The 12,383-nt window shown below is 41.6% G+C and overlaps 1 protein-coding gene across 1 annotated transcript; it reads right to left on the bottom strand.

Moving 5' to 3' along the window:
• Nucleotides 1–5,102: 5,102 nt before the first annotated feature.
• Nucleotides 5,103–11,650, bottom strand: LOC132474417 (extracellular calcium-sensing receptor-like). The gene is made up of 8 exons (XM_060075114.1): nt 8,951–11,650; nt 8,696–8,782; nt 8,269–8,538; nt 7,909–8,121; nt 7,498–7,770; nt 7,136–7,363; nt 6,916–7,039; nt 5,103–6,821 (listed from the first exon to the last, which is right to left on the bottom strand). Exons 1-8 carry the CDS (start codon nt 9,275–9,277, stop codon nt 5,908–5,910), a joined length of 2,436 nt encoding a protein of 811 aa, XP_059931097.1. The 5' UTR covers nt 9,278–11,650; the 3' UTR covers nt 5,103–5,907.
• Between the last annotated feature and the right edge of the window lie 733 nt (nt 11,651–12,383).

Below are 12,383 nucleotides of genomic sequence, written 5' to 3'. Positions count from 1 at the left end.
AGAGAGCCGACTTTATCTGATTCCGCATAAGGTTTCATTGATGGGCGCGCACTCTCTAGTCTAGAATATTTGTTGACTAAAAATGCAACGCTCCATTCATTCATTATCATTCAAACGCAGAGGCTAGGCATTGACGCACGGCTATTGCTGACCCGATTAGGAGAGCTTGGTCTAGATCCTGCCCATATTGTTTGGCAGGAGGATGTAGGCTATAGGTCTTTTTACGCCGCCAAGCCGGTTCGGTCGCAGCTTGGCAATTTCACCTTATCTCAAGTTTACTGTGTAGAACCGTGGGGGTCAACCCCCGGTCGTCACGGCACTGGCTTTCTTGGTTCACTGGAGAAGGCGGGACTACGCACGGAGTCTAGACCTCTTTAGAATAATTTGTAGTATTGCATACTCCAGAATGTTTACATTTTTCTATGAATGAAGACACCCGCATGCAATAATGAGTTCACGGCTGAGTGTAGACTACAAACTCGATTAACTATGGTCAGGGATGTTCATTACTGTCTAGACACAGTCCAATAAATAGTGAACTTCATCACAGCCTCACCGAAGCGCCTTCAGTGCTTAATGCAAACAATCGCAACAAAAAACGCCTGCAGAAATTATCCGACACCCGCTGGTCTCAGCATGATTCATGTCTACAGTAGCCTGTCTTCTGTCATTGATCAATATGAGGACATTTTAACCACGATGGTTGAATTAAAATCAGAGGGAGACAGCAAGTGAAGCTCGAAAGCGACCTCCCACACAAGGGCAATGGAATCATTTGATTTTATTATATGCCTTGTGACGTGGCGTTTGATCGGTACATTTCGGCTGCGCATGTATTTTTGGAATTTTAATTGCTGCAATAAATTATGTTGTTGTTGACTTCTAACATGTCTCTATCTTTGCTGTTTAAATCTAACAGCAGTCTATGAGTAATATATTGGCAGTAACCACTGTTTTTGGGTGCGAAATTGTGCCAGCTGGGCATTCCGTGGTATTGGATGGGTTTTAATAAAATCCATCCAATACACGGAATGTCTGCTGGTGACGCCACTGAGGCTATAGTAGGCTAACGATGCTCTTAGGCCCCGTTTACACAAAGGGAAAACGCAGATATTTCCATGCGGTTTGGCCTCTCATTTACACGAAAACGCAGTTTTTATCACAGAAAACTATCATTTCTAAAAACTCCGGCCAAAGTGGAGATTTCTGAAAACGCTGGTTATGCATCGTCGTGTCAACGGGTAGATTTAGGTTCTGAAGCGTCACATTATGCGCCAGGAAATGCCTAACGTCATATGAGCTCCCTATGTTTACAGTTTGTTTGTTACAGGAAGACGCTCGTGTTATTCGTTGTTGTTGATTCTGAGGATTCTGATTGGCTTGCATGGCTTTATCGTTCTCCCTACACTGCCGCCCATAGGTTTGACATAGTTATAATGGCGCTCTACGGCGTATTTATGCGTTTTGATGTAAACGACAACTTTTTCGAAAACGATGTTGTGTGCACAATGTTATTTTTGAAAACGGAGGGGGGGAAATATTTGTTTCTATAAATACCCTGCTACGTATAAACGTGGCCTTAGCATTCTACGAGTACCCCTGGAGTCCTTGTTTGCTATGAGCGTTTTCACGACGTTCGTTACCAACAATGCTTTCGGAAAACGGTGTGAAAACTGTACGATGCTCGTACAACGCACTTCACGATCCACTTAGGCTAACGATGCTTTCAGGAAACTGGGCCCAGGGCCCCGTTTCCCGATAACGATGGATCCACGCTCGTACGATCATTCTCACGATGGATCTTGCGATCCATCGTCAATTTCTTTGGAGCGTTTCCCGAAACTCCTCTTAACGTGAACGCGCATTCGCTGCACTCACGACGTCGTAGGATTGTAACTGTCTACTGACACGGTGCTGAAATGGGCTCCGTAGGAGGGGGAGACGCAGGAATGTCGCAGGAAAATTGTGTTAAAAAGGGTTAAAAAAATATATCCCCATCAAGGACAACAGCAGAGTAGCCTACGAAAAAAATAGACTGCAATTATATGAATGCTAAAGACATTAAAACACAATTGATTAGGCTTAAACCGACATATATCAGTCCTAATCCTGAATGCACTGTGCGTTTCACGGCATTTTCCCCCCTTAAATAATTCCTCTTCACACCTGTGAATAACCCGGGAGACGTCCATGATGAGGAATACAACGAAGCCCACCGTCTAGCCCGGTGCATCGTTGAGCGCACGATCGGGAGGTGGAAGTTGCGCTTTAGATGCCTTCACAAGTCAGGCGGAGGGCTCCAGTTTTCTCCGGCCAAGTCATGCGCCGTGATATGTGTGACGGCTATGTTGCACAACATTGCAGCTAAGGCTGGGGTGGCATTGCTTGAACCGGAGGACGTTGAGGATGATGACGATGAGGAAGATCGGTGTGAGGACGGCCTCCCTCATAACTACGCGGCTGGTTTTCATGCGCGTCGAATAGTGATTGAGACTTTTTTTTAACCCCCTCCACCCTCCCTCATGTCACTAAACATTCCCGTCAACGTGACCAATCCCCACCATATCCCAGCATTTTGCCTGCTCCTTTGCTTGTTTTTTATAAAAAAAAATATTTCTTTATTTTTTATTTTTTTTCATTTATTTTATTTTGTTTAATTTAATTTAATTTTTACATTATTTTATGCTACGTTTTATGAGTAGCCTATGTCAGTCTGCACAAATCCCCCCACTCTCTCTCACACATTTTGAGTGCCCTGCCTGCGCAAACATTTTCTGGACTGTCCCGTTTTATTTTGGCCATTTTAACATCTTTATTAATAAATTAATTAATAATCTTTATTAATTACCAAACTAAGAACATAAAGGCGCAATGCGTTTTAATAAAACGCATCCAATATACGGAATGTCCGATGGTGACGCCACTGAGGCTATAGCTGACAATGCTCTTAGCGTCCTACGAGTACCTACGAGCACCCCTGGAGTACTCGTTAGCTACGAGCGTTTTCAAGACGTTCGTTCCCTACGATGCTTTCGGGAAACGCGGTGAAAACTCTACGATGCCCTTTCGACGCACTTCACGATCCACTTAGGCTAACGACGCTTTCGGGAAACGGGGCCCAGATCTATTTTCCTGAGTGTGTGTGTTAATGGCTGGTTTATCCTGTGTGCCTTGATTGCCCAAAGCACCACAGCTGTGCAGCCTCAGCCATCCCCAGAGGTTAATTAGTCCGTCTCAGGCCAGCTGACACTTTTTAAACCAATCCACACACACTCAATATACCCCCTTCTAAAAAATATATCCAAATGCTTGAACTCCTAACATGTTACCATAATTACCAAAAACAAACGGTACACTTAACGGTATTGCAAAACCTAAAATAAAGAAATTAAAACTCAAACCACCATTGTCCCACAACACCCCAGTTTGACCCCCTCCCCCTCCATCTCTGAGACCGGAAACCTGGGCTGCTGCCATTGTTGGCGGAGGGGACTGGAGGTGCTTTCTGTGTTCCTTCTGGGTCATAGAGGCCTCATGGGTTACATGAGATATTGCCAGACCAAGCTTAATCAAAAAGTGCATCTGACTCTTACGAGTGAAATGTATCAGACACATGTATTGAATTTAGAGATTGAACTGTAACATGTGTAAAGTAGTGTCCAAACATTTTCAACATCTACAGCCTGGATTGTCATGGCATTCAAAACGTTGGAAGATTTCAGGATTCTGTTGAAGGACTTGAACCGCAAGCCCTTTATTCCACGCCAAAGGGTAGGCAGTAGGGATGTGCACCCATCACTGGGGCCAACGGGGGACATGCATGCGCATCTCGATGCATTGCCAATGATTCGATTCATTAAAGAAACATTGGTAGTGTCGAATAGCTACCAATGTGATTCGACACGATTTGAATAAACTCAATGTGATTCAACACGATGCAAGATAAGATGCTATACAACTCAATACGGTACTGAGTTGGATTTTATTTATTTGGTTATTTTTAAGCAAACAGCAAATCATAAATTAACAAAAAAATCTTAATTATTTCACATATTTCTACCTCTAAAGAACATGTGGCCCTTTAACAAAAAGGCCTTTCCGTAGACAAGACAGTAAAAACTTGGCCCGGACCTGGCCTTAAACCAGATCTTCTTTCTTGTTTCCTGCGACACTTTTATAACACCTTACACATTTAATAGTTAAACAATTTAAGAATGATCAGCATTAACAATGTAGAATAGTGCAATGTACTCTTATCTAATGCAATCAGAGCAATATGCTTATTTTTAGGTAGGTTAACTCAGCAATAAGCCAGAAGCAGGAGCCCTGTTTCCATATGAACAGTACAAAATAAAAAACGTTCACATACTTTTTTTGTATACATATAAATATATGTATGTTTATCTATACATTTATATCTATGTCTGTCCGTCTGTCTGTCTGTCTGTGTATATATACATGTATATATATTTTTAGATTGATATATATGTGTATATATGTGTACAAATAACAAGCGACTAAACAAATGAATCCCATTTGCCATTATCTCGGATCCAGAACTTTGTTTAGACGCTGGCGTCTGGACTGAATGTTGTAGCTTGTATACACATCGGCAACAGCAAAAGTTAAGTTTGTGTGCTTCAGATGTCATATTTTAATTAGGACTCCAATACGATCAGCTGCCACTGCTCATTCCTGTTAATTTGTTTTCAGTGTTACATTGATATGCACGGTAGTGAAGAAACGGGGGGCTTGGATCTCAGGGCTCTTGCCAGTTTCTAAAGATACATAAAGAAAAACAGGTAGTCACACAAGGTATTCAGAGTCCGGCAGGGGTGGGGGGTGGCAGTAGCTCAGGAGGTAGAGTGGGTTGACTGGTAACCTGAAGGTTGCTAGCTTGATCCCCGGCTCCTCCTAGCTGAGTGGCAAAAGTGTCCCTGAGCAAGACACCTCACCCTGACTGCTCCCAACGAGCTGGCTGTCGCCCTGCGTGGCTGACTCCACCGTCGGTGTGTGAATGTGTGAATGAATGGTTGTACGTTGCTTTCGATAAAAGCGTCAGCAAAATCTTATAAATGGTATTTACTCACACGTGCACACACACACACAAAAGCACACACACATACATACAGAGAGACAGGCACACACAGAGATAGAGAGAGGCACACCAACTATGTACACATGTTAAGGGAGGGGTCCTCTATGTTCCTGGAAAGTTTCAAGTTCCTGCATCCCTCTTACACGGACTTGCGATGATGGAAAAGGAGCATTAGCACTTAGTTGAGCATTTTATCAAATTATTCACATTGGCGCTGTGACCTCAGTCTTTGAGCTATCGGCACACACTTTGTATACACCTGGTCAGGATCATGGCCTCTCTCTTGCTAAATCTGTACCATTTCCCAGATCATCAGACAAGTCCATAGATCCTGGATATTAAAACTGTGAGTAATTTCATGCTTTAGTTCTGAAGGATTAGACAACATTTTCGCAAAATGTAAAATGCGGCATGTACATGAAGTTTAGATTTTTTTTACCAATCTGCAACAAATTTTGGCACCAAACCTTTTGGAGACACAAATATGTAAATATACCCCACATTTGAAAACTGTTGACCAGTCCAAAGTAGAGATATAGACATTACCAATCCGGAATAATAATACCCAAACCCTAGAATAACAATATGTAATCACATATACACATATATGGTCTCATCACAATGTTGAAAACAAGATTTATTGTTTTTGAACATACATGTTGATTAGTCAAACTAATAATACAGATCAATAAAATAAGTGGCTATAATTTGAGATCTGAAATGATTTTAAACTGCAATTTAAAATGAAGTTATAATAGAAAGTAGGTAATGTAGTAATCTTTTAAAAGGGTTGCCAGATAACCATGTTTTTATGATATTGGTGTTCCTCGCCCCATTAAAGCTTTTCTTGTGTTTTTCTCAGGCTTCAGGATTATTATGTAACACTTCGGTCCAAATAGGGCCAGTAATAGCCCAAAACTGGAAGCTAGAATGGCAAAAACCTCTACAGCATCTGCATATTTTCCAGGAGAGTTGATATAAGCTGGGATGAAGGCTATCCAAACAGCACAGAAGACCAACATGCTGAATGTGATAAACTTTGCCTCATTGAAGTTATCTGGTAGATTCCGGGCCAAGAAAGCAAGTAAGAAACTTAGAATAGCTAGTAATCCAATATATCCTAGTAAAACTCCAAATCCAACAGTCGATCCCACTACGCACTCGACTATTATCTTGTCTTTGTAGTACTGTGTGTTTTTATGAGGTGTTGGTGAGGACGACATTAGCCAGGTTGTACATATTACTGCTTGTATTAAAGTAAGAAATAAAACAGTCCCCCTCTGTTGCATTACCCCGAACCACTTCAGACTATTGCCCCCTCCTGGTTTGGAGGCCTTGAAAACTGCCAGAACTACCATGGTCTTCACCAGGATACACGAGACACACAGCACAAAGCTGATTCCAAAGGCTGCTTGCCGCAACTGGCATGTCGACAGCCTTGGGTGGCCAATGAAAAGCAAGGAGCACATGAAGCATAGTTTGAGTGACAGCAGAATGAGGAAGCTGAGCTCTGAGTTGTTGGCCCTAACTACTGGCGTGGTCCGATGATGGATGAAGATTCCAAAAACAATTGTGCATAAAAGTGTGCCAGATAATGAAGCAGTGGTCAAGGAGATGCCCAGGGGTTCCATATAGGAAAGAAACTCGATGATTTTGGGTTCGCAGTGATCACGTTGGGGGTTGGACCAAAACTCCTCTGGACAGCTGGTACATTGTGTTGAATCTAACCGGAAATAATTAAAATAGTTGTGTTACTTGCCTCCCACAATATACGTACAATAAATGTGCAGTGTAGAAATGTATTTGTGCAAACAAACCTGTCTTATTGCTAAATTGTCCTTCTGAACAAGGAATGCAGTCGAAGCAGCAGACAGGTTCCCCGTTCTTTCTGGCCAGGCGTGTGCCTGCGGGACAGCTCTCACTACAGACTGACTTGGGAGGCTAATGGGGGAACAAGTTGATATGATGAAAATATTTAACTTTTCATTCAATGATATATCAAACATGTCAGGGACTTAAGGATGATTGAAAGCAGACCTTTTTAGATTCAAAATTCCAAAAGATGTGCTTTTCCTGAAGGATAAGATTATCAAGTCTTGAAGCCAATTCATTGACCTCTCCCACATTTCTGACCTCTGTGGTTCCATCTGAGAGCCACATCCAGTTCATCACATCGTAGATTGGTAAAACATCCCCACTTTCATCAAATGAGACTTGATCACCAAAATCTGTTGTGAAATTGACCCTTTGCAAGTAATTTAACAGCTGTTTTGTGGGAAACACGAGTAAAGAGTGAGAAAATCTACGTTGTGCTATTGAGTTGTCACAACGACAATATGTTAAATAAGGGTAACATGATGTCATTTTTATTTCATTATGGAATTTAATTGAAAACAGACCTGCCATGGCTCTAGTCCCTGTAAACGGGCACAGCTTTGCTCTTTGAAAGGCCCACTTCCTGGAACACACTGCAGAATGTCATGTAGGGCATGTGCCAGGGCATATACTGCCTTGTACACATTGTACTCTGGCCTGAGGTTAGACAGATCCAGGAAATCCGTCTCTCTATTCTTTAAAATCTCATTCCCTGTACAAAGTTTTCCCTGGGTCTTCACATCAAACTCCATATCAGGGGTCATAAACTTGCAGTGAAATACGTGCTCCCAAAACTGCTTCACCTAAATGAAGGGGAATTCATGATAAGGGGATTCATAATCAAACATAAGTATCATGCATAGGTCACATATATATTTAAAAGTATTCATGCAAGATATTTGTTTGTGATTCTTAATCGGTGTGTAAGGTGAAACCCGCACTAAATTGTTGTCCTGGTTGCTGAGTGTGTCCTTGTCAGGGCGTATTCTCAGAAGGAATTCCCTGAGGCCTGGTATCTCTCCCCGGCGGATGGCAATGCCCAGAGTGCCTGCAAGAAAAGGCATGTAGCTGGGGGTCTGAAGAACAACGGCTGTAGTCCAGGCTTCACTGGCCATCCATTGTAGGCCCGTAACATTCTGCCTTACCACCTGTGGATTTTAATGCATTAAGTATATCAGGTTTAAACACCTGTAATGCAACTACTGTAAAAATGTCACAGTCATATTTGAATGATTTGCTTACAGAAAAAAAAAAAAAATCTCACTACACCCCTCTCAATAACACAAATCACTAACCTCTTCCATGAGTTTAAGCATGTTGCTTGCATGTGCAAAAGCAATAACCACACGGGATGTGGATTTCTTCATTATGCCAACAATCCTTTGCAGATCATCTACATCATTACTCTTAGGCAGAGCCTCTAGATAAGCCAGACAGCCTCCCCCAGAGAGGGCCAGGTCTGACTGGAAGGATCGGGCAACGTTGAGTCCGTAGTCATCATCACTGACTAACAGGCCTAACCAAGTCCACTTAAACCGCCTCAGAATTTGGAGCATAGCTCGCACCTGGTTGAATACAAAAAATATGTATAGCTTGTAGAGCATGTATTCTCAATAATTTTCACATGTTTCAATATCTAATTCCCATTTCAAAGCTTTGAGTTGCATGCAGATTATTTATGATGCTTCATGGATACAAAAATCGGTAAGGAATGCACTCTACCTGAAATGCATCACTTGGAATAGTTCTAAAGAAAGATGGGAACTGCCTCCTGTCACTCAGACAGGAACATGTGGAATAATAACTCACCTGTCCCATGTAAAGATAGAAACAATTGTTATCATTTATCTGTCTAAATTACATTAGAATTTATTTGGCTTTGGCATTTGACTTAATTATCTTTGATTAATCATTTTAAACGTAATGGCAACCATCAACCAGAATTCTTGTCTGTTCATAAATTAGGTTACAACTTACCATTGGTACCCTATACAAGCTTACTATGCTAGAAATAGCAATAGTACGTGTTGAGGAAGAATCTCCCACAATTCCTAGCACAGGAGGATAACCGTAACAGGTCTCATTTAATTGAAATGGCTCTCCGCTGCCACTGGTCATAGACAGAGCTGCACTCAATGCATTCCATAGGTTTCCACAGCTATCATATAGATTGTATCCCAATGATATATTAGGAAGAAGTTTGGAGTTTCTGTTAATTTCGTCAACAGCAAATGCCATGGTCTGGGCTTGTCTGAAACCTACATGACTAAATCTAATAAACAAATTTATTATGCATTGCAACATTGTTATATTATTAAAATGCCTTGATCAACACAATATTAGACATACTCACCCAAAGCAAATGGGATCGTTTGGCTCTGAAGTAAAATACAGATCAGAAGATGCAGTGTAAAAGTTACAACTAAAGATCCCTCCCAGAATAACATCCCCAGACTTTTGCATTCCATTCAGATTAAATTGTCTCTTTGATGTACAAGAGAATGGACCTGTTGAGGACATCTGAGAGGAGAAGGAGACTAAAAATAAACATACACAAATTAGCAAGTGTGATTCTTTATGAGCTCTCATGACTGCCCTCCAATCTGACCCCACCTTTCTTAACTAAATGATTTCTCAAATACATCTTTATATACAGTTTAATGCCATCCCCTTTGCCAATTTACTTTTTTTTTTTTTTTTTGCTGTATCTATCAAGGCTATGCAGACATTTTGGGGAGGGAACTGGACTTCATTACCATAATTACATTAAAGAATGGATAACAATTCTGAGCATACAACAATTCTACTGCTTACTTAAGAAAAAAAAGTGGAATATACAGTGTTTTTTATAGGTATCTTGTGAACTCTCATTTCAAGTGCCCTTTTCGCATGAAAAATGCGCACGTTGTAGAAGCCCTTTTGTTCTTTTAAATGTTGGAAAAATAAGAAATCATAATATAAAAGGTAATTACAATAATGTGTTTATTCAACTGGTTTAATCTTATAATTATAGGATGAAGGGAACTTTCTTCCACCACACCTGGTTGGTGTCTGCTCTGAAATTGGCAACCAAGTGTATATAGATCTCCTAGTTTAATATACATCTTTTGATGCACTTATGCAGATCAGTGATGGAACTTTGGGTCATTGGGTGTTTCGGGTCTTTCAACATCATACAGCCTAACCCCGGCGACCCAGCCGGGATTGATCAAGTCCCGACCTGCAGGCCCAGCCATCAACGGAAGTAACAGCTGATCCTCCTCTCAAACCCCTTCACTGCTGTTATTGGGAACTCGTACACAAGCAGGGTCCACAGAATCCGCGGGAGAACACTGCTGGTAAATCCAGGCCTTGATTTACCAGGCAGACCGGACTGGTCTACTGCTGTCAGAAACGCCTCCAGCTCCGATTTGTGGCCATGATAAAGTAGCAAAGGGTAAAATAGTTTAATATACATCTAAGTTATATACATATTTTAAATGCAACCCTACGAATAACAATGGCACATCCTTTGGACATTGAAAGTGGATTATCTTTCATTGTTATTGTTTTGTTTGGTTAAGGAGTGGATCTAGACACATAAAATGTACTGAAGCAGTAAATGACAGACCGTATGACCCTATTGGAGTCAATAAATAAGTTTTTAAAATTCTATGTAGGAGCCAACTCATCTTTATCAAAAAGGCCTATGTAGAAACAGGATTAGTAGTTCTGTTTTTGTTTTATTTGGTGCACATACCTTTTTGGATATTGTTCCAGTTGACCCCCCACACACCACTTAGGCGTGTGGCTTTAATGGGCTTCTCATACGCAAAGACACAAGAAAATATTGTAGGAAAACGGTTTATTAGAGATGGAATGTTTGTTGCAAGCAGAACAGGAATTGAATGCTGACATGCCAGATCTATCTTCCTGAGTATCTGGTAATGGCTGGCTTTTCCTGTGTGCCTTGATTGCCCAAATCACCACAGGTGTGCTACCTCAACCAGCCCCAGAGTCTATTAGCCTTTCTCAAGTCTGGTGAGGCTGTTTGAACCAACCATCATCGACAAACACTCGATATACCCCTCTCCAAAAAATAAATACAAACTCTATGAACTGAACTTTGAACAGGGTACCAATTAGCCTTGTCCTACCAGACTCTCGTACTTCATTTCATTTGTACAGAGAGTCTGTACCTACTCAATTGACAAACGTTAACTCACTTGAAGGCGGGTGTCTGTTGAAGTTTAAAACTATTTGATCTGCCCAGTGCCACTCTGGATCTGCCATAACCAATCGCTAACGTTTGGCCGGGAATCACGTTGCGCACAGGCTGTAAACAAACCAAACACCGTGCGTAAAGATGTCCGTCAACGAGAGCTGACTTTAACGTCATCGTTCTCAGCCACTCCCTCTGTTCGCTGATTGGACCGCCAAAAATCAGGCTTTGAAGGAAGCCATGAATATACCTTAGGTCTCGTTTACACGAGGACGCTTGCGGGTAAAAACGACCAAATATTTTATCGGAAGTGCCTTTCGTTTAGACGGTGACGGCGTTTTTGGGACATGAAAACGCATAGATCTGAAACCACCCTCCAGAGTGGAAAAGTTGAATCCGCTCCGCCGTAGTGTTTCTGTCTACACTGCCAAGACGCAAAACACTGCTCAGATCTGCTCACGTCGCGTACGCGTTTACGTCACATACATGTGCCAGTACAAGGAAATAAACAAACATGTCAGATTATTTCCATGCGTCGGACCTTCAAGCTGCTCTGGCAGCTCTAACAAGCGTACAGGAGTCTTTCCACGAAATGTACAGGATATGTACAGATAGTATTACTGAACAGAGAAGGATCTTTTTGTTTTTTGCGGCACGGATAAGAGAAGAAGGAAGATTCTACGCATGCGCTCAGACATGGCGGTGTTGTGTGATAGTGTATTACAGCACCACCTAGACGCCTGGCATGCATACCCAATCGAATTCTACACACTTTTGCATCACTGTATGCACGCAGATTTCCTCCCGAAAACGCTTGTCTAAATGCGGAATAAAAAGTGAAGACGCGACGCCACTTTTGTTCAGACACTTCTGTTCAGACCGTCATCGTGTAAAGGTAGCCTTAGACCCAGACTGACTACTGAAGTGAAATGAAAATTGAGTGGAAGTAGGTAGGTGGGTGGTGCCAGGCTAGGTACCAATACCATACCTAACAAGACAACCAGACGCTTAACATTTTTACCGTACCTAAAATAAAAAATAAAAAATCATTGTCCCCAAGACCACCCCATCTGGTGGTTGGTTTATTCTTTTTACTATTTTGCTACGGAAATATTTGTCTAGACTTGATTTGAGAGTGGCCAGATGGCGATTTCAGAAGATTATTTCAACAAATGTATTTCTACAGGGGCTAAACGATTTAGATTTTAA

Source organism: Gadus macrocephalus, chromosome 16 (genome assembly GCF_031168955.1).
Source record: "Gadus macrocephalus chromosome 16, ASM3116895v1".
Lineage (NCBI taxonomy): Eukaryota > Metazoa > Chordata > Actinopteri > Gadiformes > Gadidae > Gadus > Gadus macrocephalus.
This window is presented reverse-complemented; position numbering and strand designations above follow the sequence as displayed.

What these genes read in the sequence shown, in the direction of transcription:
- LOC132474417 (XM_060075114.1), bottom strand. Translation starts at nt 9,277, where the DNA reads ATGTTGCAATGCATAATAAATTTGTTTATTAGATTTAGTCATGTAGGT. An exon ending in TGCTTAAACTCATGGAAGAG is followed by an intron (nt 8,122 to 8,268) that starts GTTAGTGATTTG and finishes TAAAATCCACAG; the next exon opens with GTGGTAAGGCAGAATGTTAC. An exon ending in AGGACAACAATTTAGTGCGG is followed by an intron (nt 7,771 to 7,908) that starts GTTTCACCTTAC and finishes ATTTAGGTGAAG; the next exon opens with CAGTTTTGGGAGCACGTATT.